At 38.2% G+C, this 25,218-nt stretch overlaps 1 protein-coding gene across 3 annotated transcripts in view; it reads left to right on the top strand.

Moving 5' to 3' along the window:
* TBC1D8B (TBC1 domain family member 8B) overlaps positions 1-16,572 on the top strand; it is an 84,362-nt gene extending 67,790 nt beyond the window's left edge. The window contains exons 13-21 of one of the 3 annotated variants that reach the window (XM_004281502.4): positions 274-403; positions 942-1,040; positions 4,916-4,984; positions 5,161-5,401; positions 6,191-6,256; positions 8,146-8,229; positions 9,719-9,775; positions 11,128-11,225; positions 13,051-16,572. In XM_004281502.4, the coding sequence (XP_004281550.1) occupies positions 274-403; positions 942-1,040; positions 4,916-4,984; positions 5,161-5,401; positions 6,191-6,256; positions 8,146-8,229; positions 9,719-9,775; positions 11,128-11,225; positions 13,051-13,446 (1,240 nt within the window). In that variant the 3' untranslated portion in view covers positions 13,447-16,572. Of the gene's footprint in view, positions 1-273; positions 404-941; positions 1,041-4,915; positions 4,985-5,160; positions 5,402-6,190; positions 6,257-6,749; positions 8,230-9,718; positions 9,777-11,127; positions 11,226-13,050 lie in introns of those variants that run through there. The other 2 variants (XM_033408796.2, XR_007474691.1) reach the window with 2 other exon arrangements.
* Positions 16,573-25,218: the final 8,646 nt, after the last annotated feature.

Genomic DNA, 25,218 nt, shown 5'->3' on the forward strand with positions numbered 1-25,218 from the left:
CCACCCTTACTGGGCCATGTGGTATTTTCTGAGAACTCTCTGAGCCTATCTGCTTCCCCATGCTCTCCTCCCCACCTCTGAAGTCATTTCATCACCATCCCATTTCCCACTCCCATGTCCTCCTAATTCCCAACCATCTTCAAATTCTCCTCCCTCATAAGACTGTCTCTTGTCCTCTCTGTAGAAATTAATCTCGAACTAGGGAGAAATTAGCTGTCATTTTCTCTGTATTTTACTTCTACTGATTCTTGTATTACTGTCACTTTTGGATAGGTTCTTTGACAATGTCACTAATAAGGATAGCCCGTTGCCTTCAAGTGTGCAGCAGGGTTCAAATGTAAGTGATGAAAAAAGCAGTCATATTAGAGTGGATATTACAGATTTGATTAGAGAGTCAAATGAGGTAAGTTTTTCTTATACCATAAATATAATTACATAGCATATTTAAAATGATAGATACTATAGTTATATCTCTAGTGGTATATTAAGAGTAAGATAATAATACATGTAAAGATGCAGTAATGTAAAATCTGATTTCACTTTAAAAATGAGTTCTATGAACTCTTCCTACGTTATATAGCTTCCTCTGCTTCAGTTTGCTTTTCATTAAATGAAACTATTCACATAGTTTTACAAATAATGACCACTTTTAAATATCTATCGCTGCATAAAAAGGTGAAAAATATTCTCTTCTTAGAGACTAAGAATTTTACCAGTGTTCTTGTACTTAGTCTAGACCCATAGTAGATGGAATCCTCTCCTGTGAATATACAGAAAAACTGAAACGTGGGAGGTGAAAATTTGCATAATCACTGAAGAAGTTGGGAAAATAGCTAGGAATAGAACCAAGGCCTCTGAGAATTGAATCTGATGAAATTCAATTGTAAGAAAAGTGGATATTTATTATGAATGAGTATCCACTGAAATCATATTTTTTGCAGAAATATGGGAGTATTCGCTATGAAGATATATACAGCATGCGCTGTCGAAATAGGTTGTATGTGATACAGACCCTAGAGGAAACAACAAAGCAGAATGTGGTGAGTATCCACCCAATGGGGGAAAACCAATTGGAGTAACATTTTTTTCCTGAACTTCATTTAAAAATTATCATTTCATGTTAAGAAAATAAAATAACTATACATTTGAGCTAGATTCTTGCCACAGCTTAGCTTACTGTAAATTTTTTGAGAGGAAATAAGTGATTTTCTTCTGGTTGAAGCATTGGTTTTCCAACATGTTTTGTGTTATGTGACCTTTAATATTGAATGCTATGATGTAGGCATTTAAGCATAACATATTTGTGATGTGCTTCATCAATAAGAACAGCTGACCTACATAGTACTCTAGGCTGCTAATATGTATTATTATCCTTGGATACCCAAGATAAAGTGAAAAAGGAATAAACAGTGTGTTTTAAGTACTCCTTTTTAGTATTTGGATGACTACATTAGAAGCTGTTAATATTGGTTGCTTCTGGTGAGTGGAATTAATAGATTTCTGGTTGGAAGAGAGAGTGTTTTACTTTGCTGTATGAATCCTTCTGTGCTGTTTGAGCTTTTATCATGATCATGTATTGTTTTTGTAAACCTACTTGCTTAAAGGTTAAGTCCTCAGAGATACAAATCTGGGAAAATTAACATTTCTGAATACATGCTCATTGTGAATAATTCAAACATTATAGAAATGTAAAAAAGTAGAAGTTTCCTACCCCAGGAGTAACTAACATTAAAATGATTTGGCATGTATCCTTCCAGATCTTTTTTCTAAATATCTATAGACATAAATGTGTATGTGGTGGGGGGGAGGGGGACAATATAGCTTTTCAAATGAGATCATACCAGTTACTTTGTTCTGCAACTTTTTTCACTCAGAGCTATATCATGGTCATTGCATATTATTGCATACCTCGCTTTTCTTAATGCACTGAATAGTATACCACAGTATGGGTATGCTATACTTTACATAACTATTCCTTGTTGATATGCATTTAGTAGGTCTCCCTCTCTCTTTCATTTTAATGTTTTTCACTTTTGCAAGTAATACCTTATCTAAACAACATGGGTTTGAACTGCACAGGTTCACCTACATGTGGATTGTTTTCAATAAACATGTACTACAGTACTACAAGATCCATGGTTGGTTGAATCTGCAGATGTGGAACCATGGATATGAAGGGCCAACTGTAAAGTATATGCAGATTTTTGACTGTGTGGAAGGTCAGCACCCTTAACCCCCGAGTTGTTCAAGGGTCAACTGCATATCTAATCTTACACATTTGTAAGAGTATTTAAACATTGACAGGTCCTGCTAAATTATCCTCTAAAAGATTTGTATCAAATTATAATCCCACCACCAAACAGTGTGTAAGAATGCCTTTTTCCCCACACTCCCACTAGCGTCACATTTTAAAAATATTAGTGGTATTAATTCTTTGTCAATTATATTTGTGGCTAACATTTCCCCCAATCTTGCTGTTTCTTTAATTTTTATGCTGTATTATGATGTATTTCAGAGTATATAACTTTCAAAATTTTATGTAGTCAAATCTCTTTTTTTTTACATATTGTGTGTTTCATGTCAAACTTAGCAAGGCCTTCCCCATATAAAATTATATAATTTATAAACATACTTTCTCATATTGGCTTATAGTACTGGTATTGCTTTGTTTTTTTAAAAATTAATTTATTTACTTATTTTGGCTGTGTTGGGTGTTCGTTGCTGCGCGCGGGCTTTCTCTAGTTGCTTCGAGCAGGGGCTACTCTTCGTTGCAGTGCGTGGGCTTCTCACTGCGGTGGCTTCTCTTATTGTGGAGCACGGACTCTAGGCGCACGGGCTTCAGTAGTTGTGGCTTGCGGGCTTTAGGGCGCAGGCTCAGTAGTTGTGGCGCATGGGCTTAGTTGCTCTGCGGCATGTGGGATCTTCCCAGACCGGGGCTTGAACCTGTGTCCCCCGCATTGGCAGGCAGATTCCTAACCACTGTGCCACCAGGGAAGCCCTGTGTTTTTTTTTAACATTTAGATCTTGAATACACGTAAAGTATATATTTTGTTTATAGTGTGATATAGGACTCTAATGGTATTTTTTTTTAATGGTATTTTTTTCCAACTGAAATAGCCCATTATTTGAATACCATTTATTGAATCCTCCATTGTTACTGTACTCTACTCTGCCTTTTTCATATGCTAATATGGGTTTATTTCTGTAGTTTCTTTTTTTTCTGTAACTGTTTCTTTTTTTTTTTTTAATTTATTTTATTTATTTATTTATTTTTGGCTGCGTTGGCTCTTTGTTGTTGCATGTGGGCTTTCTCTAGTTTCGGTGAGTGGGGGCTACTCTTCCTTGTGGTGGGTGGGCTTCTCATTGCGGTGGCTTCTCTTGTTGCGGAGCACAGGCTCTAGGCACGTGGGCTTCAGTAGTTGTGTCACGCAGGCTCAGTAGTTGTGGCGCACGGGCTTAGTTGCTCCGTGGCATGTGGGATCTTCCCAGACCAGGGCTCAAACCCATGTCCCCTGCCTTAGCAGGTGGATTCTTAACCACTGCGCCACCAGGGAAGCCCCACACTGTTTTAATTATTGTGGCTTTATAGTCCATTTTGAAATCTGGTAAGGCTTTTAATATTCCTTTTTAATATCCATTTTAATGATGTCTTTTTAAATGTCCTTTAGTAAGCATTTATTGTTTTCATCATATAGGTCTTACACATTTCTTGTTGGGTTTGTCTACTCCTATATATTTTATGGTTTTGTTACTAATATGAATGAGATCTTTTTTCTTTACATTTTCTAATTTGTTTATTATAGTATATGTAAAAGCCATTGATTTGCACATGTTGCTTTTTTAAGTGGCTGTGTTACTGACTCTCATTAATTCTAATTTTTTTTCAGTTGAATTTCTGAATAGACAAGCATATCATTTCTAGTCTTAGAGTTTTGACCCTTCCTAATATATATACCTGTTTTCAGTTTTTTGGTGTTATTGTAGTGGGTAGGACCTTCAGAGAAGTATTAAATAATAGCAGTGGAAGTAGCCTTCCTTGTCTCATTCTGGAATTTAATAGAAGTGCCTCTGGTATTTTATTATTAAGTATGATATTTGCTGTTGATTTTTGAAGGATGCCTTTTAGCAAATTAAGGAGTTTCATTCAGTTTCTAGGTTAAGGGATTTGGGACATTTAAAAAAAATCTATATTGAATGTTAACTTTGATCAAATAACTTTTCCATATCTTGAGGTTATATTTATTAATGTAGTAAAGTACATTAAAGAATTCCTAATATTAGACTTCCGTTGGATTCTTGAAATGAGTCCTATTTGTTCGTGTTGTATTATTCTTTTAATATTCTGCTTTGATAATTTTCCTAAATAGTTTAGCTTGGTTCTTTATATCTGTGTTAAAGTGACATTGGCTTACAGTGTGTGTGTGCTAACTTTAGTTTTCATATTAGAATTGTGCTCACGTCATAGAATGGATTTTGGAACAAATCATATTTTTCTATGCTCTGGGATAGATTACGTTTTTTGGCACAGAGAGGGAATGTACATCTCCCAGTGACTTTGAAGTGTTTAATGACAACCCCATATGGTGACTTGACAGATTGCTTATATAGCAAGACAGGAATATATGGAAAAAAACTATAGAATATTGTTGCTTATATTTATAGACATTAAGTGGCTGTCCTTTGGCAGTTATCTCTGGATATGAAGAGATGAAGGTCAAATTACATATCAGAATAGAATTGAGCTATAGTCTCTGTACAACTTTTTAAAAGGGAAAATATGTACATTTACTTTGTTATTCCTTTTAAAAGTTAAAAAAATATATTTTATTCTGGCAGAGGGAGATTTCTAAATTGATTCAAAGAGAATTTCTATGCTGAAGTGTTAAATTCTAAATTGCTTTTAATCCTTTTAAAGTTGCGTGTTGTATCACAAGATGTGAAATTGAGCCTTCATGAATTGGATGAACTTTATGTCATCTTTAAGGTACTGTTTTCCTTCTTTAAATGAAAAATAATATTCTTAGCAGAATTTTACCACAACTGTTCAACTATTTTATCTTTAATTACTTTAGTAGACGTGTTTAAAAGAAAAAAATCTTATAAAGTTACTTTTTCTGATATAATGACTTTGCTTTTTTTTTTTTTCCATTTCTTAAATAGAGAGAGTTGTTTTTTTCTTACTATTGGTGTTTGAGTTCTCCAGTATTGAAGCACCATGATCCTAGTCTGCCATATTTGGAACAGTATCAGATTGACTGCCAGCAGTTCAGAGTGTTGTATCACTTGTTGAGTCCCTGGGCTCATTCTGCAAACAGAGACTCACTAGCTTTATGGACATTCAGATTATTGGATGAAAACTCCGACTGCCTTATAAACTTCAAAGAATTCTCCTCTGCAATTGGTAGGATGATGTCCAATAATCTTCTTTTTTAAAGCAAAAAAATAAAGGTACCCCTAGAAATACTTAGTACTGCCTATCATTGCCAATTTAGTCAGATTTTATCAGCCTGATATCAGATTTTTTTATCAGATTTACATTGTCTCCAACTTTAGCAATAACTGGACCATTTTCTTTGTTTTTTGCTAAGTCTAAATATATTCATCTCATTTTGCCCCAACCCTCCCAGAAAAACAAGCTGTTAGATGTGGATGATTTAATGGTTAACATGAAGGAAGAGAATGTCCTGATTTTCCCACCTTCAGGCACATGGATTCTTCAGGAGGACGTTCTCCCTCAGTAAAAATCCAACCACATAGCCTAGAAAAGTGGTAGAGAAATATTCAATGAACATTTTGTGCCTGTAGATAGTCCACTGGTTATATCATTCCTTTGCTTTTCCAGACAACCTAGCATGCTTTCTTATCAGGGATTGCCTCTTGAAGAGGAGTTCTCTCCTCAGATGAAGCATAAGGCCTCATTCAAAAGAAAAAGTAAATTTTAGATTGGGATTGGGGGAAAGAGTTCAGCAGAAGAGCATTTTATTTATCCCTCTGATAAAGGGTATTTTGCTTATATACTTCAAGGAGAGAATCTGGCCTACTGGGTAGTTGTTTAACAGTTAGTTTAAGTAACAGAAGGTTTCTGAATCCTAATTCCTGGCTAGTATCTGTGTCTTAATTAATCTGTGTTGCTGGAATTGATTGAATGTTCTTTGGCTGTGATTATTTGCAATTTAATTTTATTGAACAGACATAATGTACAATGGAAGTTTTACTGAGAAGCTTAAGGTGCTTTTTAAGCTGCATATTCCTCCAGGTAAGAATTTAACAGTTGTTAGTGATATATAGGAGTTGACTCCATTTTAACAAGTATAATTACAGATATCATTCCATTTTAACAAATAACGTAATTTTCCATATGATATAAGGTCATTGCTTCATTGTGGCCCATGGATCATATTAGCAATATTTTTGCTGATATATAGTTACATTGACATCTATGGAAGAGTTTCTGTGCAACAGATGGGTTCACAAGTTTCCTTCCTGTTAGTGTTCAATCAATTTAATGATAAGTAGTTTGTGTGTAGGAACTATCTATCATTTGAATATTGTCATAATGTTGAATTTTTATTGTTGTTGTTGTTACTAGAGAGTTGAATTTAACTTTAGACAAACTGCTAAACTTGTGAAATACTACAAATTATTCAGAAAAATGAGACCAGGCAACAGGGATATTAAACATTTGGAAAAGGAAGCAAAATAGGGCTTCCCTGGTGGTGCAGTGGTTAAGAATCCTCCCGCCAATGCAGGGGACACGGGTTTGAGCCCTGGTCCAGGAAGATCCCACATGCTGCGGAGCAACTAAGCCCATGTGCCACAACTACTGAGCCTGCGTTCTAGAGCCCGTGAGCCACAACTACTGAGCCCGCATGCCACAGCTACTGACCCTGTGCTCTAGAGCCCGTGCTCTGCAACAAGAGAAGCCACCGCAATGAGAAGCCCACACACCGCAACGAAGAGTAGCCCCTGCTCACCACAACTAGAGAAAGCCCGTGCACAGCAACGAAGACCCAATGCAGCTAAAAATAAATATTTTTTTTAAAAAAGGAAGCAAAATAAAAGCTACCATTTATTGAGCACTTGCTCTGTCAAGGTGTTTGCTTTACGTGCATTCTTTTATTTAGTTCTCATGATATCCTTGAAAGGTGGTATTATCCTTCCAATTTTGATGATACGGAAACTAAGGGAAAGATTAAATTTGCTGAAGATCACATAGCTAATAAATTGGTTAGCTGAGATTCAAACTGAAGTCTGACTCCAAAGCACAGGTTTCTTTCTATTCTACCATACTGCCTTAATGTTACCACATCATTCCACTTTACTTAAGTATTTCCCTCTGACCTTAAGAGGCAGCCTTTTCCAGGCCTGATCCATAATTGGGAAACCAGTCTTAGACTTTAAAGGAACATTGCAAAAGTACCTTTTAGCTTAGATAGGGTGATTCACACACACACACAAAAAAGTACCTCATAATTTGTCTAAAGCTACACCTAAGATCTTTTAGAGCCTTCCCAGGATAGCTGGGAACCATTCTTTACCAGACCAGAAATCTAAAAGCCATCTTTAACCCTTCACAAACTCAAGTCACAATCACAGCATTTAAAACAAAAGACAAACCAAATAATAACTATGAAGGACTTTACATTGTCAAGTCAAATTAGAATGTCTAATATTGCCATGGAATGAGTACGCTTTCAATAGAAGGATCAAAAATAGAAAAAACACTGTGTATCTGTTAGAGCACTCAACTTCGTGTTTTCCTTCGTATTAAAGACGTTTTTAAATGACTGAGGTCACGTTTTCAGAGATTCCCAAGTGCCAGATTTTTTAAACATTTTTTAAAACTTTTTATTTTATATTGGAGTATATCCGATTAATCCATATTTTTAAATTTCAACTTGTAGTGGCTCTTGGAAAACTATTAAAAAGCAAGAAATTTGGAAAAATAATAGAACTCAAAGTGATCAAGTACTTCTTGTTATTTGCTATACGGTAGAGTAATACTACTTCCACATTTCTTCACGTATGTCTTTTTTTGACAGGGACCCTTTGTTTGATTCTCTGCCCCCAGATTTAATTGATCTATTATAGGACTCGTTTCTGTCCCTCATTGTTATAAATGTGATTTGGGTTATCTGTTTTCAGCTTATACTGAAGTGAAGTATAAGGACCCTTCAAAGGGAGATGAACTTTCCAAGGAAGAATTACTTTATTTCAGTCAGCTCCATGGTAAATATCTGTTTTAAATTTATCTGTTTTGGGACTTCCCTGGTGGTCCAGTGGGTGAGACTCCCTGCTTCCAATGCAGGGGACCCAGGTTCAATCCCTGGTCAGGGAACTAGATCCCGCATGCATGCTGCAACTAAGAGTCTGCATGCCACAACTAGGAGGTCCGCATGCTGCAACTAAGAAGTCTACATGCCGCAACTAAGAGCCTGCATGCTGCAACTAAGAGCTGGTGCAGCCTAAATAAATAAATAAATTTATCTGTTTTGATTATTAGTCACCCAGAGGTCTTTCTGGCTTAAACATTCTTTACCCAGCTACCACTAGTAAAATTTGGGTTAATTATACCTTACACTTCTTTTGTGCTACCATAACACTTAGCACAGTCCTAAATGCATGGTAAGTACTCTATAAATATTTGACTGATTAACTAAACTACATTTTGGGTTTTGATTTATGGAATTTCTTATTTACTGGAGAATTAGAAAGAAAATGCATTTTGTTTCTACTTCTGTAGCAGAAATTTCTAAAAGGTATCCAACCATTTTTTATGCCTTGTTAAAATGCGATGAAGACAATAGAATCTTTGATGATTGAAGGTCATAGCTATTATTCAAACAGTGAATACTTATCATAAATCACTGTAGGTGTAGGAGACCGGGATGAGTCTGTCTCCAAGACATAATTTGGAAGGGTTATGGCTAATTTTTGTGTCTTTTGCTTCTTTTTCATAAATATGAATGTCTTAAAGAGGGATAAGTTCTTATTAATGTATGTTTATGTTACTGTATGTTAGTGTTTGAAGTGACCTTACAAATCATCTAGTCAAGTCCCTTAATTATATAGAGGGCACTGAGGCCAAGAAAGGAGAAGTGACTCGTGTAAGAGTTTTCAATGAGGTTTTACCACAATCAGGACTAGTAGCTCAGTCTTTTGACTTCCGGTGTGTGTTTTTTTTCCCCTAATAAAAGAAGTAATACAATTTAATTCGAAGAAAATCACAAGGAAGAAAATACCACATACCACCCAGAAATAAATACTTAATATTTGGTATACTTCCTTCTAAGATTTTTGTTTGTTTGTTTTTTGTGGTACGCGGGCCTCTCACTGTTGTGGCCTCTCCCGTTGTGGAGCACAGGCTCTGGACGCGCAGGCTCAGCGGCCATGGCTCACGGGCCCAGCCGCTCCGTGGCATGTGGGATCTTCCCGGACCGGGGCACGAACCCGTGTCCTCTGCATCGGCAGGTGGACTCCCAACCACTGCGCCACCAGGGAAGCCCTGAGATTTTTTATATGGATTTTTCCCCAGTGTTCTTTTTAAAGTTCTTGAATACTTTGCCATCTAATGATAGGAGGTCAGGTTAGCTATAATTGGTTTGATGAATTGAAGAACATAAAGTGTGCTTATAAGTCTTTATATAAACTATTATTTTACTTTCAAAAGGTATTTGTTAAATATTTTACAAAATGCAATTGTCCTCTTTTCCTCTAGTTTCCAAGCCTGCAAAGGAGAAGGAAGCAGAGTCAGCAAAAAACAGCCCTGAAAAAGGTATATGATCTAGGAGTATCATTTAGTTTAAATTATTGTTTTTGTAAATAGGGTTAACTACACAAAGGGGAAATGTGGATTCCTTTTAAAGTCTATTGATTTGTCCTGAGAGCTTTTTCAGTTCCTTTGTTTTAGTTTAACAATTTCTTCTTCTTCTCTTGATACTTAAGTCTCAGAAGTTATAGAAAATACAACTGTAAATGACCTGTATTTATTTAATTTTATTATTTGAAAATATTAATTTTAATTACATAAGTAATAGATAATCCTTATAAAAGGAATTTAAATGGTACAGAAATCCTCATACCCTCACCCAACCCCACCCTGAAGTAAATATGAAAACATTTTGGTCTGTATTCTTTCCAGACCTGTTTCAATGTATAAACAAATATAGACATCTCTCTTTTAAAAAAGAAACATTTCATAAATATTGTTGTACAATTTGCTTTTTTGATTTTGTAGTATATCATGGACATCTTTTCATGTCAGTACATTTGGATCTATCTTATTCCTTTTAATGGGTGCAGAGTATTCCACTGTTTGGTTGTACCATCATTTATTTCAGTAACTAGCTCAATATTGATGAACATTTAGGTTGTTTCCAATTAATTATATTGCAAACTATTCTCCAACAAACATTTTTATACTTACATTTTATAATACTTTTGCACATATTTCTTTAGGATAGGATAAATTCATAGAGGTATGAGAATGCTGGATAACAAAGAATATGTATATTTAATATTTTGATAGAGGTTGTCAAATTGTTCTCCAAAGGTCCATCATTCTTTTTATGTTTTTGAGTAACATTTAGTTAAAAAATAATTGCTGAAGATCTGCTTAAATATGATAACTTTGCCAGGTTGTTCAGTATATCCTAGTTTTCTAAGAGATCTAAATAATTATTAATAAAGTCCCATTAATATCATTGTGATTAAACTCTTCAAAGGAATGAATGAATAAATACTGTTTTGAATTTTTGAAAAAGAGTCACCATAGTATGCTATGGTAACTGCATGCTAAGAACATCATATAGAAGCTATTTTAAACTTAGTGGTATGCATGAGAACATCTACATGAAATTTACATCATGTACTGTTTAATCTAAAAGGCATCCTTCTTCCTCTAGTCCCCAACCTTTCCAAAGTAAAAGTTTTAGTTTAACGGAAGTGGAGAATGTATTTTGAGAGCCAGTGAGTGAAATAAAAAGTATAGTCAGATCAATTTCTGGAGTAAAAAATGTGGAATCTTATATCTCAATGAAATATCTTTCAATCAAAATTGTTCTTTTGGGGATTTGGGAAAATATAATGGGCTGTTCATTATGAAATGGTTTTATTCCCCTCATTGAGGAAAAGAAAAAGTTGACATTCAAGCATATCTAAGTCAATGGCAAGAGGAGCTTTTGAAAAAAAAAGAAAACATTAAGGATTTACCAAGAATGAATCAGGTATAGTATTTTCAAAGAAAAATTCTGGTTTACTTGTGTGTTTTTGTATAAATGAATGTGGGTGTATCCAAATCTAAAATAGCTAACATGCTATTACAAAAATAAATAATCTATGCATCATCTCTGTAAGTTTCAAATGAGTATAGAAGAGTGGGAGTAAATTTTTAAATGATTTTCTGCTGTAAACATTTAAATGCATCTAGAGTTTCATCACAGTCCTCTGCTGTGACATTTGTACCTATAGAAAAGATGTGTGTATAACATATATTTCAGTGTTTTTTATTTCCCGCTTTATTAGAAATGTTCACTTATTCAGTAAACATTTCTTAGTGCCTACTAGATGACATGCCCAATGCTAGGTAGTGGGAATAATAATTAAAATAGGTCACACCCTAGTTCCTAATCATCTTAAACCTGCTCAGACAGTATTAATGACTACTATTGACACAATTCTATTTTTTTTTTTTTTTTTTTTTTGCGATACGCGGGCCTCTCACTATTGTGGCCTCTCCCGTTGCTGTGCACAGGCTCCAGACGCGCAGGCTTCAGCGGCCATGGCTCACGGGCCCAGCCGCGCCGCGGCCTGTGGGATCTTCCTGGACCGGGGCACCAACCCGTGTCCCCTGCATCAGCAGGCGGACTTTCAACCACTGCGCCACCAGGGAAGCCCTATTGACACAATTCTAAATCCATCTCTTTCTTACACACTATTCAGTCATTATATGTTCTTATATTTTTTAATTAAAATCTGTTGGTATAGGGACTTCCCTGGCAGTCCAGTGGTTAAGACTCTGCGTTCCCAGTGCAGGGGGTACAGGTTTGATCCCTGATCGGGGAACTGAGATCCCGCATGCCACACGGCATGGCCAAAAAATAAATTTAAAAAAATTGTTAAATCTTTTGGTATAGATACTGAGGATTCCCAGAACTTTACCAAAATGAGAAATATGAAATAGCGTAGTTTTTCTCAGTGGACTAGGTAATTTGATAGTTAAATAAGTACTTTTTAAAATTAATCATGATATATTTATTCTAAATTTTTAATAAATAAACAGTATTACAGACTAAGAAAGAAAGAGAAAACTTAAAGTATGGTACAATACATTTTTATGAAGTTTATCTTTTTTATTTGCTTTTTATTTACATATAAACTTTTCTGGTAGCATGATTGACTTATAGGACTTTTGTGTTGGAATAGTTTCTTTTTTAATTGACAAACATCTTCTAGGAATGTCTATGAATTATCTAGAGGCAATTAGCAGACAATCCAGGTTATTTCTTTACTTGGGCCCCACCTTAGCCTTTAAAGAGAAACATGTCCAGATGGGCTCCTTAGAGCTACCTTGTACTACTAGATAGGTCCTAAAACATTCTTCCTTATATTTAAGTCATCCTAGTTGAGCTGCCTACTCTAGCCCTTTGGGGAGATCAAGGGGAACTCATTCTTAATCTGTTCATTAAAATTGGTTAATGAATGAATGATTTACATGTAAGGAAATATGGGACTTTGCCTAATTAAAAGTACCACCTAACATTGATGGAATGCTGGCAGATACTGTCCAAGAATTATTGTATATATAATATATGTATATAATTTACTGTTATTATGCAACAGATGAGAAGTCTTAAGTGGAATTTTCTTTCATGGTTCATACCCATCTTTCTAGAATCAAGATTTATTTGTGGATTAATCATCAGTTCTTATAACTTCTGTGGTGAAGGTTATATGGTACAAATTCTAAATAGAAGACTATTCACTTCTAAGTTCTCCTGATATTTGCTAAGTCTAATATCAAATGTGATATTTCTAACTTGTGTCTTCTAGTCACAATTTATTCAGTTTTCAAAGACACTATATAACTTATTTCACGGGGACCCTGAAGAAGAGTCATTATATCAAGCCATTGCTGTTGTAACCAGCCTTTTGCTCAGGATGGAAGAAGTTGGAAGGAAACTCCATAACCTTGCGTCATCAACCAAAGGATTGTCTGGTGCAGTCTGTGCTTCTGGAGGACCCAGTGAGGGGCAAACAGAGAGCCACTTAGAGAAAGATCCCTCCTCTCTCAGGGACGAACCTCAGTGGTCATTTGCATTTGAACAGATTCTCGCCTCTTTGTTGAATGAACCAGCATTGGTGAAGTTTTTTGAGAAACCCATAGATCTAAAAGCCAAACTAGAAAATGCAAAAACCTCTCAGTTAAGTTCTAGAACCAGGAAGTAAATCTTTTAACAGGAATTGCTTATTATAGACATTTACCAAGATTCTCATAGGCGTCAGCTTGATTTCTAGCAGTAGGGATCAGGGATTTTCTTGTTACCAATGTATTTGAAGGTTAAAAAGAAGATATTTGGAAGCACAATGATTCATTCCTTTGTGGTGGTGTCTAATTTTGATATTCTCTAATACAAATATACTTTTTATATTTCACAAGGTATGCCATATCAGGGGGAGTATGCTAAATGCTAAATTTTACCACCAGAGGGCACCACCATATCACTTTTAGCAAGGAAATTACTAGTTTGTGCTGCTATTTACATATGAATTACTGATGATTTTTGAAAATGTGGTGTTATGTTTGAGTGTTAGTGATGCTGACACATCATATTGATAAATCCTACTTTCCAAATTGCCTCAGTCCTATTAGAATGCTTTAGAAAAGCAGGCTCTTAGATCTGTAGCCTTAATTATCTAGAAGATTACCATATGGGAACCTCATTTTCACGTTATCTAACTGAAATAATATTAACTTTTTAAAGTTAATCTCATTCAGTCTTCTAATAATAAATGGCTTTTTAATGAATTCTATCTTCTCCCTACCTGAGCAGTTCAGAAGCTGCTGACACACTTGTAGCTCTGTTACTGATAAAAATAAAGAACTCAAAACTCTGGGCCGATACAAGGAAAAACGATTTTGGATTTGGATTTGAGCTGGTTAAAGCCAGCCAATTCAGAAGGGTTAATAAACAGTACAATTAACGGTGTACAGGTCTCTCATTAGACTGAGAAATTACTTGAAATTCCGAGCACTGCTCTTTGTGACATTTGTCTCAGAGTAGCTTGAGACTGCTTTGGTTCTAGTTTTAGATTTTGGATTTTCACCAGTCATATTTTAAGTTACATTAGATAGACTGAATTATTGTATTAGTCTGGCAAGTTCGTAAAGTATATAGGCATACCTCATTTTATTGTGCTTCACTTTATTGCACTTCATAGATACTACATTTTTTTGGTTTTTGGTTTTTGGGTTTTTTTGGCTGCTGCAGCTTGCAGGATTTTAGTTGCCTGCAGGGATTGAACCCAGGCCCTCGGCAGTGAAAGCGCAGAGTCCTAACCACTGGGCTGCCAGGGAATTCCCACAGATACTACAGTTTTACTGAAAATGAAGGCTTGTGGCAACCCTGCGTTGAGCAAGTCTATCAGTGCCATTTTTCCAACAACATTTGCTTACTTTGCATCTCTGTGTCACATTTTGGTAATTCTCACAATATTTGGAACTTTTTCATTATTATTATGTTTGTCATGGTGATCTGTGATCAGTGGTCTTTTTTTTTTCCTTGTGGGTTTTTTTTATTCAAACAGAAAGTCACAAAAATTATAATCATCCTCATCAGTTCACTCAATCCCATGTAATTAATTTTTTTTTCATCTTGATCTTTTGCTAGCATTTTTATGAATTCATCAGTTTTCCATTAGAGTTCTGAAAATGCTTATTTATTCAGTTCAGCAGTATAGTCAGTTACCAGAAACCTGTACTTGTCAGTCTTTTCCATGAATTCCTTGAAGATGAAACCCTTTTATAGGAACATTTTTGCAAAAGCATCAGAGTGCACCCATTTACTGTCTGTAAATGACAAAAGAGTTAAATGATCAGTGATCTTTGATGTTACTAATAGGACTCACTGAAGGCCTAGGTGATGGTTAGCATTTTTTAGCAATAAAATGTTTAATTAAAGTATGTACATCATTATTTTAGACATAATGCTATTGCACACTTAATAGACTATAGTGTAAACGTAAGTTTTGTACGCCCTGGGAAAACAAAAAATTCATGTGACTCGCTTTATTGCAATATTTGCTTTCATCGAAGTGATCTGGAACCAAACCTGCAACATCCAAGGTATGCCTGTACTTGTGCGTAATGATTGTTAAGATAATGTATAGAATTTTGGCATCTATCTAAAAAGTTGTAATCTATTTGATTTAGATGTGTAATTTCTATATACTTTATGCTGCTTATATTTCAGTCATTACAATGAAAGTTCATTTAGAGATAATGGGCTTTGTTAGCACTTTAAAGAAAAAAAACACACCTATCCAATCTTCTGTGCTGTTTCTGATAAGAACAATTTATTAATCAGTTGATTTAGGAAATTGTGGGGAGAAGTCATCCACTGGAGCTTCTTTCTTCACAAAAGACTTTGGTTTTAAGCCTTTTGACTTTTCAGATTTGAAACAATGAAAGGGCAGATATCCTTTAGGACAACCCAAGAAGTCTCCCTTTCTGGAAAAGAATTAGTATAGTCAGCCTTTGGCAAGAATCCAATGTGAACAAAGCCTAACACAGAGGGCTTCATCACCACAGGATATGTTATTTTCAGAGATATTCAAGAATTTTCAAGTTGACCCTTTGAAAATTTTGTAAATTGAGCTTGGCCAAACACTTACTAGTAGTGTCTTGAAAATTATTTTGTCAACTTTGTCTTCTCAAGGAAATTACCACTTAAAGAGATGGTTGGTAAATAAACATCTGTGCCTTTTCTCAGAAATTATTTGCCTGAAACATGTCCAAATTTTAGAGTTTAGTTAATAGTTTATATGTGAACTATCACACATCTGCTATTAAGCAATGATTGTTAAATTACACTACAGTAGCTCTATAAAGACACAAGGCTCTATGCTTATATACAAAGGCACTATTGCACATACTTTGTTGAACATTTTGTCAATTGTATTTACAAAAAAGATACTTTCTTAAGAACATACGTTATTAATATTTGGTGATTTTTAAACCAGAATATTGAAGATTACTTAGTATTGTATTTTAGCCTAGATTAATTAAAATTGAATACCTAAAGATTTCTGAATTGCAGAAAGATTATAAATGCAAGTTAAAAAGACGAACATTTATTTTATGAGTCTGCAGGAGACATAAGCTGAACACATAGTTTTGTAGTTGCTACCTTGTTAAGCAAATGGGTTGTTCTTAATGTTTAAAATCTTATGTAGTTGTGTCACACTGAACTAGTGCATTATACCTTATGCATTAAATTGTTAAGGTGGCTTTACTGGTCTTTATAAAAAATGTTAAAAATCTGTTAAATAAATATGAAGAATGGCTTACTTAAAGATCTTACTATTATTTATTATGATGTACTTTTATAGATACTTAACTCAGTTATCACTTGAGGACTTCCCTCCTATATTAGTTAAGTTTCAGTTGCAGAGAACAGAATTAATTCTCATTAGTTTAGGCAGGAGAAGATTTATTACCAGATATTAAGTGGCTTACAGAATTATCAAGAGGACTGACTCTAAATTGAGCTTTCAAGAACAATTTCCAAAACTATACCACAGAACCAGGCGACCAAGGGAGTTGCTAATTCTTCTGCTGTTAGGAAACTGCTACTTCCTACTCCATGATGAAAAGCCAGCACTACAGCTGCTACTTCCAGAACCACGCTCCACCTGCTATGATTTATACCAGCAAAATGGATGCCAAGCGTCCTGCCTCTCAGCACCCACAAGCTAGTGGCTAAATTGCAATAGAACAACCAAACATCTGAACAACCATGTTTACCAGCAGAAATGGCAGAAACTTAGCCTCCACCTTCCTTCTGCCATTTAAGTCTCACGAGTGTGCATCTCATTGGCCTGTAATATCTCCAGAATTTTAGTTGCAAGGGAATCTGGGAAATGTACTCTTAGCTTTTTAGCCCCTGCAGTACAGGAAGGCACACTAAGAGGCTGGAATGGACATCGAGCACTGTATTTGCTTTCTCTTGCTGTGTAACAAATTATCACAACACACATTATCTCACCATTTCAATGCGTCAGGCCTCTGGGCTCAGCTTAGCTGGGTCCTCTGCTTAGGATCTCATAAGGCTGCAAAACCAAGGTGTCAGCCAAGCTGGTTCTCATGTAGAGGCTTAACTGGGGAAGAATCCACTTCCAAGCTCACTCAGGCTATTGACAGAAATCATTTCCATATGGTTATAGGTCTGGAGGCCCCAGCTTCTTGTAGGTGGTCTCCTGGAGGCCACCCTCAGCTCCTAGAGGCTTTACTCAGCTCCCAGCAACTGCCCTCAACTTCTTCAGGCTGCCCAACCTTGCCGTGTGGGCTGCCCTCAAATGGCCACTTACTTCATCAGTCTAGCAAGGAGAGTTTCTAAAGCAAGTCTGCTAGCAAGGTAGCGTCTTATATAATAAGAACCTAGGGGCAGGACAGGAATAATGACGCCGATGTAGAGAATGGACTTGAGGACACGGGGAGGGGGAAGGGTAAGCTGGGACGAAGTGAGAGAGTGGCGTGGACATACATACACTACCAAATGTAAAATAGATAGCTAGTGGGAAGCAGCCGCATAGCACAGGGAGATCAGCTCGGTGCCTTGTGACCACCTAGAGGGCTGGGATAGGGAGGGTGGGAGGGAGGGAGGGAGATGCAAAAGGGAGGAGATATGGGGATATATGTATATGTATAGCTGATTCACTTTGTTATAAAGCAGAAACTAACACACCATTGTAAAGCAATTATAGTCCAATAAAGATGTTTAAAAAAATAATAATATAGTCTCACAGTAGTGACATATCCCCTTTGCCATATTCTGTTGGTTAAAGGCAAGTCACAGGTCCCATGCACTTTCAAGGGGGGAGGATTACACAGGGCATGAGCATCAGGAGGCAGAGGTTATAGGGGGCGCATTGTAGAGTCTGCCCACCACAAGCATCTATGTTATTCACCTCTTTTCTCACACAGCACACCCTTCTTCCCATACTTCTACATAAGAACTAATAGCATCAGTGGTATGCTGCTGCCTGTCATAACATAAATCTCTCTCATACCAACAAAAATGCACTAATCTTCTCTCCTAAGGGAAAATCCAAGTTTCTGTTGGTCACTTGGATCCATCGATGGGTAATGTCCACTCCTCCTAATTCAATCTCAGTCCCATCTTGATATCCTGTAACGTGTGGACTACAAAAAGTTAACTACTATCAACTCACCTTATATAAAATAGTAGAGGAGAAGTAGGGAAATAAATTGATTATATAATTATGTACCTAAAAGAGAAAGGCAGAAACTATGGGTAGCTACTGCAGTCCTCATTTCTGCAACTGGTCATCAGACCATAGTTGTGTTTTATTTATTTAAAGTATACAATAAATTAACTACTTTTTGGTGTACAATTCTATGAATTTTTAAGGCAGGTATGTATTCCTGTGACCATCAGCACAATTAGAATACAGAGCACAATTAGAATTCCCTCACCCCATAAAACTCCCTCATACGGTCCATCCCTTCATAGTCACCACTCTCTCCCCACCCCTAACAACCACTCATCAGTTTTCTGCCCAACATATAAAAGACCAGATGTTTGCTTTCCCAGAATCCCTGCCCTTTGTAGCCATGTGACCAAGGACTGGTTAATCAGATGCTTCTGCCTGAATTTCTCAATCTATAGCAAAGCAGGAGGGAACGTGGAGAATACATTCTGGTGGCAGTGGTGGCATCTCCACATCAACACTCTGGTTCCGAAGTAGGACTTAAGGTGCTTGTGGATGCCCAGACTTCATCCCCCCTTTTTTTGAGGGGGGAGCTTCTTAGTGCATCTTTGAGCCCCAACAGTTCAATAAAGTCTTTTTCTGCTTTTGCCAGCCAGAATCTATTTCATTGGCTATCTAAAGTAAGATTGATACATGTGACACCAGGAGCCCTGTAGCACTGAATCCCTCGAGGTCAGGTAAGCAAATTATCCTGGTAGCTACATTCCTGGGCTTCCAATCACTAGCAGAAGGGCATTTTATCCTTAATCTCACATTATACTGCAGCTTCCATTTCTGTCATCAGAACTATACCTTTTCCGCCATCCCAAAAGCACCAAGCAGTAGATTTCCTAGCCTCTAATTCTGTTTGTCTTCCTTTGAGGGTAATGTCTTTTCTTTATGGCTGCTTTTAAGATCTTGGTGTTGCCAATGTTCTGCAGTTTCTTACGATTTATCTAGCTTTTAAAAAAGTCATGTTTGGCATTAATTATTAAATTTTGATTATCAACTATCATTCTCCAAGACCTGCATACCTTTTGCACAGGCCAAACAGGCAAGTTAAATGAGGATGTACTAGAAACCACCTCCCACCTCACATACACACACATATCCTTCAAATCTTTGGTGGGCACTCATCTGTGTGATTTCCCCAGGGATACAGTATTAACAGATACAGTGAATTCTACCTGGCCCTTCCTACCATAAATAGCCCTTATTACATCGGTCAGGGAGCAAAAGTGGTAGGTCTGCCAGTGGCTGGGTATTGCTATTTCAAATATTCATTCATAAACTAAGAACCATATGATGTACTTGCAGATCCACTGGACCCATTGTAGATGGATTCAGGGTAAAATTATATTTCTTAACTCCATGAGCCCTGACTCCAACCAATGGATGACTGTTGTGTTCTAAACTCTCCCGCTGCCCCCAACACTGGTCCTGGATGAATGTGAACTCATAGTCAGTGTCCAAAAGACTGAGAAGTATGAGTGTTTCCAGTTGCCCAGTGCATGGCTACCCTGGTAAATGACCACAGGCTCCTCTGGCTAGAAAGATAAAGGAAATCTAGGAAGAAAATCTACAACACATGCTTATGGTATTGCTGAGTCCTTCCTCAAGGGTACCTGGCTTTCCCTTCCAGGGCCTCTGGGTGTGTGAACTGACTCATATCTGCAAATAGGTGAGACTCATATCGAGCAGGACCCTGTGGGGCTCCTGGGCACACAAAAGCCTTCCTGTGTCCCCCATTTCTTACTTCTTTTTTTTTTTTTTTAGAAAAACATTTCTCATTTATACAATGGGATGAATACCTACCCCACGGAATTAATGTATATTATATATATATATATATATATACATATATATATATAAAACTGTTATTATTATTAGTTTGATTTTAAGTGTTATGTGGACCATCTTCAAGCATTTCTTCTTTTTTGTTGTTGTTGTTGAGGGTAGGAGTTTATTAATTAATTTATTTATTTTTGTTGTATTGGGTCTTCGTTTCTGTGCGAGGGCTTTCTCTAGTTGTGGCAAGCGGGGGCCACTCTTCATCACGGTGCGCGGGCCTCTCACTGCTGTGGCCTCTCCTGTTGCGGAGCACAGGCTCCAGACGCGCAGGCTCAGTAGTTGTGGCTCACGGGCCTAGTGGCTCTGCGGCATGTGGGATCCTCCCAGACCAGGGCTCGAACCCATGTCCCCTGAATTAGCAGGCAGATTCTCAACCACTGCGCCACCAGGGAAGCCCCCCCATTTCTTGATTACAGGAAATAGGCTTCATTCGGCCTCCATGACCTTCCCTGGGTTCCAGGGAGCAGGTTCAAACAGTTGCTAATCAGGGAAGGAAGGGGACGCGGAGACAAGGAAGGAACAGTCAAGAGAAACAATAGTGCAGCCTTGGGGCAGGGTCCTGGTTCCCCCTTGAGGGACATATATTACAGTATCTTTGACCTGTTTTGCAGATACTGAAACCACCACTAGGTGGGAGAAGTTAACTGTATGTTGCCCACACGCACGTAGACCCCAGACCAGCTGGAACCAGAAGGTTGATGATGCTGACGACCACTTACTTCACCACCAACCAATCAGAAGCATGTCCATGAGCTGATCACGCCCTCTTTGAACCATTACTATAAAACTTCTCAGTACCCCCTCCAGGTCGGGGACACACAGTTTGAGGGCATTAGCCCGCTGTGGCCCCCTTTGCCTGGCAAAGCAATAAAGCTATTCTTTTCTGCTTCACCCAAAACTCTGTCTGAGATTTAATTCAGTGTCAGGGTACAGAGGCAGGATTCGGCTTCAAGAGGCCATGAATCTCCATCATAATAACTCAAATTAGATCTTTATTCACCCAGAGAGAACTGTTTCGGCTACGCGGATCAAGTAGGAATTAGTAGGTTGCTCATCTGTTTCCATCTAAAGTATCTGAAGAACAATTAGCCATTACCAATTTCTCTGCAGGTCAAAAACATTCAGATTACTTCTCTGACCATGCTTCTGTCATGTTCACCATGCTCACCCCATCTCTGGTCATTAAGTGCTGCCGCTTGTTCTTTGCTATTCTAAGATCCCATTATTCTCATTGAAATTAGCAAATTACTTTCAGTGGCAGCATCTCTCATCTCTATCTCTGGCCTACTCAAGACTACCACTGTAGCATGTTCCAAGAGTGATAAGGCTCCTTTCATGAGTGTATTTTTCAGTGTCTTGGGGAAGAGAACATCCCCTAGGTCCTATTGGGGGACATGGTTAGGACGTAGGTGAGTGGATCATATATCATAAATGTATTCCAATGTTTCTATTTCCTTAAGCCTTTGGAGAACTTCCTCTACATTATACCAAGGATATCTGGCATATCAACTTCATTTACTATGGGCTAATTTTCAGCCTTGGCTTCAATCAACCAAGCACATAGAACGACTGCCAATTGGGCAAGCTAGTAATTGAATCCAGAACCTCTGGTAAGTATTCAGATGTTGATATATTTGGTCCAATCTAAAATTACATTCCTTCCTCCAAGGCATAGTAACCTTAAAATACATTCCCACACATATTCTCCAAATTTTCTGCCATTATAAGTTAGCAAAATTTTGCAATTTCCTCCTTCCAGTTCAGACTTATATTTGTATCCTTGGAGCATACTGTGTTCTAACTCTAGTTATAGGTCTGGAAGCCATGGGAGGTGGGTAGGCATGGTACGTGAGGAAAATTGGCATTCCCTTGCAAGTAACCTGAGGATGTTCAGGTAAGCAGGACCAGCCTCAATCAAACTAGGGATGCTTCTAGTGCAAAGAAGTCTCATTGGTGAAGTACTTAAGAGTTATCTGAATTCACCCAAACATCCTCATTTCTATTCTAGGAGGTCTCATCTAGCAAACAAATGCCCTTACTTTCCCAAAAGTGACACCTGGAAAGGCTGGTGAGTTCAACGTATATTGCAATTCAAAAACCCATAGGATAAGACTCTAATTTTCAGCTATGTGAAGCCGCATCTGCCTCTGTACCCCGACACTGAATTCTTGGAGATAGAGTTTTGGGTAAAGCAGAAAAGAATAGCTTTATTGCTTTGCCAGGCACAGGGGGCCACAAGGGGCTAATGCCCTCAAATCTGTCTGTCCTGACCTGGAGGGGGGTAATGAGAAGTTTTATAGTAATGGTTCAAAGATGGCATGAGCAGCTTGTGGACATTCCTCTGATTGGTTGGTGGTCAGGTAAGTGGGAGTGAGCATCATCAACCTTCTGGTTCCAACCGGTCTGGGGTCTTTGTCAACAAGAGATAAGAGAATACAAACTTACTGTCCTCTGTTTCTTGAGCTGGGAATTTAAATCCTAAGATTGCCATTTTCTGCCATTTTCTTTTTTCAAACCTCTACAGCAGTTAGAAGTTATCCCACTCCACAGTTCTTGAGTTCATCATCAGTGCCCAAATAATCTGTAGTAGCAGCTACTTGGACCATCAAGCCTTGCGTTCAATAGGCACTTCATTGTAGATGCCCACCAGTGATGATTTGATTGGTTTGCCGTTATGTGTCATGAACTACCAGCATCTCATCTTCTAATACTAACAGAATTATCACTGCTTTCAAATCCAATCAGGCTATCTAATCAATTCCAGTTCTGCATTTTCTTTTCTTTTTTTTTAAATAAATTTTTATTTATTTATTGGCTGTGTTGGGTCTTTGTTGCTGCACACAGGCTTTCTCTAGTTGCGGCAAGTGGGGGCTACTCTTCGTTACGGTGTGCGGACTTCTCATTGTGGTGGCTTCTCTTGTTGCCGAGCACGGGCTCTAGATGCGCGGGCTTCAGTAGTTATGGCTCGCAGGCTCTAGAGCGCAGGCTCAGTAGTTGTGGCGCACGGGCCTAGTTGCTCTGCAGCATGTGGGATCTTCCTGGACCAGGGCTCGAACCATTGTCCCCTGCATTGGCAGGCAAATTCTTAACCACTGCGCCACCAGGGAAGTCCCCCCATTTTCTTGAAACACTATCGCCTCTGAGCACTCCTGGTACTACATCCTTCATTGGTCATGGTTCAGTTTCAGAGAGCAGAAGCCACTCTAGCTAGTTTAAAGAGGAAGCAATTTATTACAGGATATCAATAGGTATAGAATTATATTTAGGAGGGCTGAAGAAACAGATGCTATGTTGAGCCTTCAAGAATGATTCTTGGGACTTCCTTGGTGGCACAGTGGTTAAGAATCCTCCTGCCAATGCAGGGGACACGGGTTCGAGCCCTAGTCCGGTAAGATCCCACATGCCGCGGAGCAACTAGGCCCGTGCACCACAACTACTGAGCCCGCGTGCCACAACTACTGAGTCTGCGTGCCACTACTACTGAAGCCCGTGAGCCTGGAGCCCGTGCTCCGCAACAAGAGAAGCCATGGCAATGAGAAGCCCATGCACCACAACAAAGAGTAGCCCCCGCTCGCCGCAACTAGAGAAAACCCGAGTGCAGCAACAAAGACCCAACACAGCCAAAAATAAATTAATTAATTAATTTAAAAAATGATTCTCAAGGCCACATCACAAAACCAAGCCATCAAAGAGTGCTGCTATCTCTCCATACAGTCAAGAAATTTCTGGCTCCAGAGCCATGTCACTATTGCCACAATCTGGAAGCCATGACTACTGCCACCAGCTCCAGAAACATGCCACATATAGTACAACCTGCACTAGCAAAATGGGTGCCACATGCACTGCCTCTTGACTCCCATGTATTTAATGACTGGACCGTGGGACTTCTGCTAACCCTCCTGCAGAATAACTAAACATCTCAACCGCTATGCTTGGCAGCAGAAATGAAGCAAAAGCCGTGTTACACCTTCCAAATCTCATGCCTGTGCATCTGATTAGCTGCACCTAAATCATATTCAGAATCTCAGCTGCAAGGAAATCTGGAAAGTGTGTATGTGTGAGTGTGTGTGTCTTTATATACTTTCTATCAACTGCGTGACACACTAGGATGAGGGTAGAATGGAGTTGAATACAAAGCTACCATATCTACCTCATCAAAGATTTGGTATATTTGCCTTGAACCCCAATTCCAGGATCACAGGAAATCCAGAGTTCTTTCTGTGATTTTGTCTCTATTTTCTTGTGTTTCTCTGAATCATTCTCTGCTTCTAAACGCACACAGGCTTTCTGGTGCCTCTAATCAGAACCTGGCCAAAAACTCCACCCTTCTCACTATCTTCTAAAAGAAATCAAAATACAATAAGTAGTACATGATGATTTTTGTATTTTCCCTCCAGATTTTGTGAGGTTATAGGAGAGAAAGTCCGTATCAAGGAGCACATAGCCATCTGCCATCTCACTGCTCCTGTCTTTTTCCTCACTTACTCTTGAAGCTGATCCCTCAAGTTCCTGTCCTTCCATGAGTCCACAGTCTTCGTATATGACTCTCCCTGTGGTACTTTTAATAATTTTATTTTTATTCCCATTACTCTCCTTTTTTTTTTTTTTTTTTGCGGTACGCGGGCCTCTCACTGTTGTGGCCTCTCCCGTTGCGGAGCACAGGCTCCGGACGCGCAGGCTCAGCGGCCATGGCTCACGGGCCCAGCCGCTCCGCGGTATGTGGGATCTTCCCGGACCAGGGCACAAATCCGTGTCCCCTGCATCGGCAGGCGGACTCTCAATCACTGCGCCACCAGGGAAGCCCCCCATTACTCTCTTTTAATCTTATTTTTTATGTTTCATTCAGCAAACGTTTTGGTCAGTTGGGATGTCTTCTAC

The sequence above is a fragment of the Orcinus orca genome, chromosome X (genome assembly GCF_937001465.1).
Source record: "Orcinus orca chromosome X, mOrcOrc1.1, whole genome shotgun sequence".
In the NCBI taxonomy this organism is placed as follows: domain Eukaryota; kingdom Metazoa; phylum Chordata; class Mammalia; order Artiodactyla; family Delphinidae; genus Orcinus; species Orcinus orca.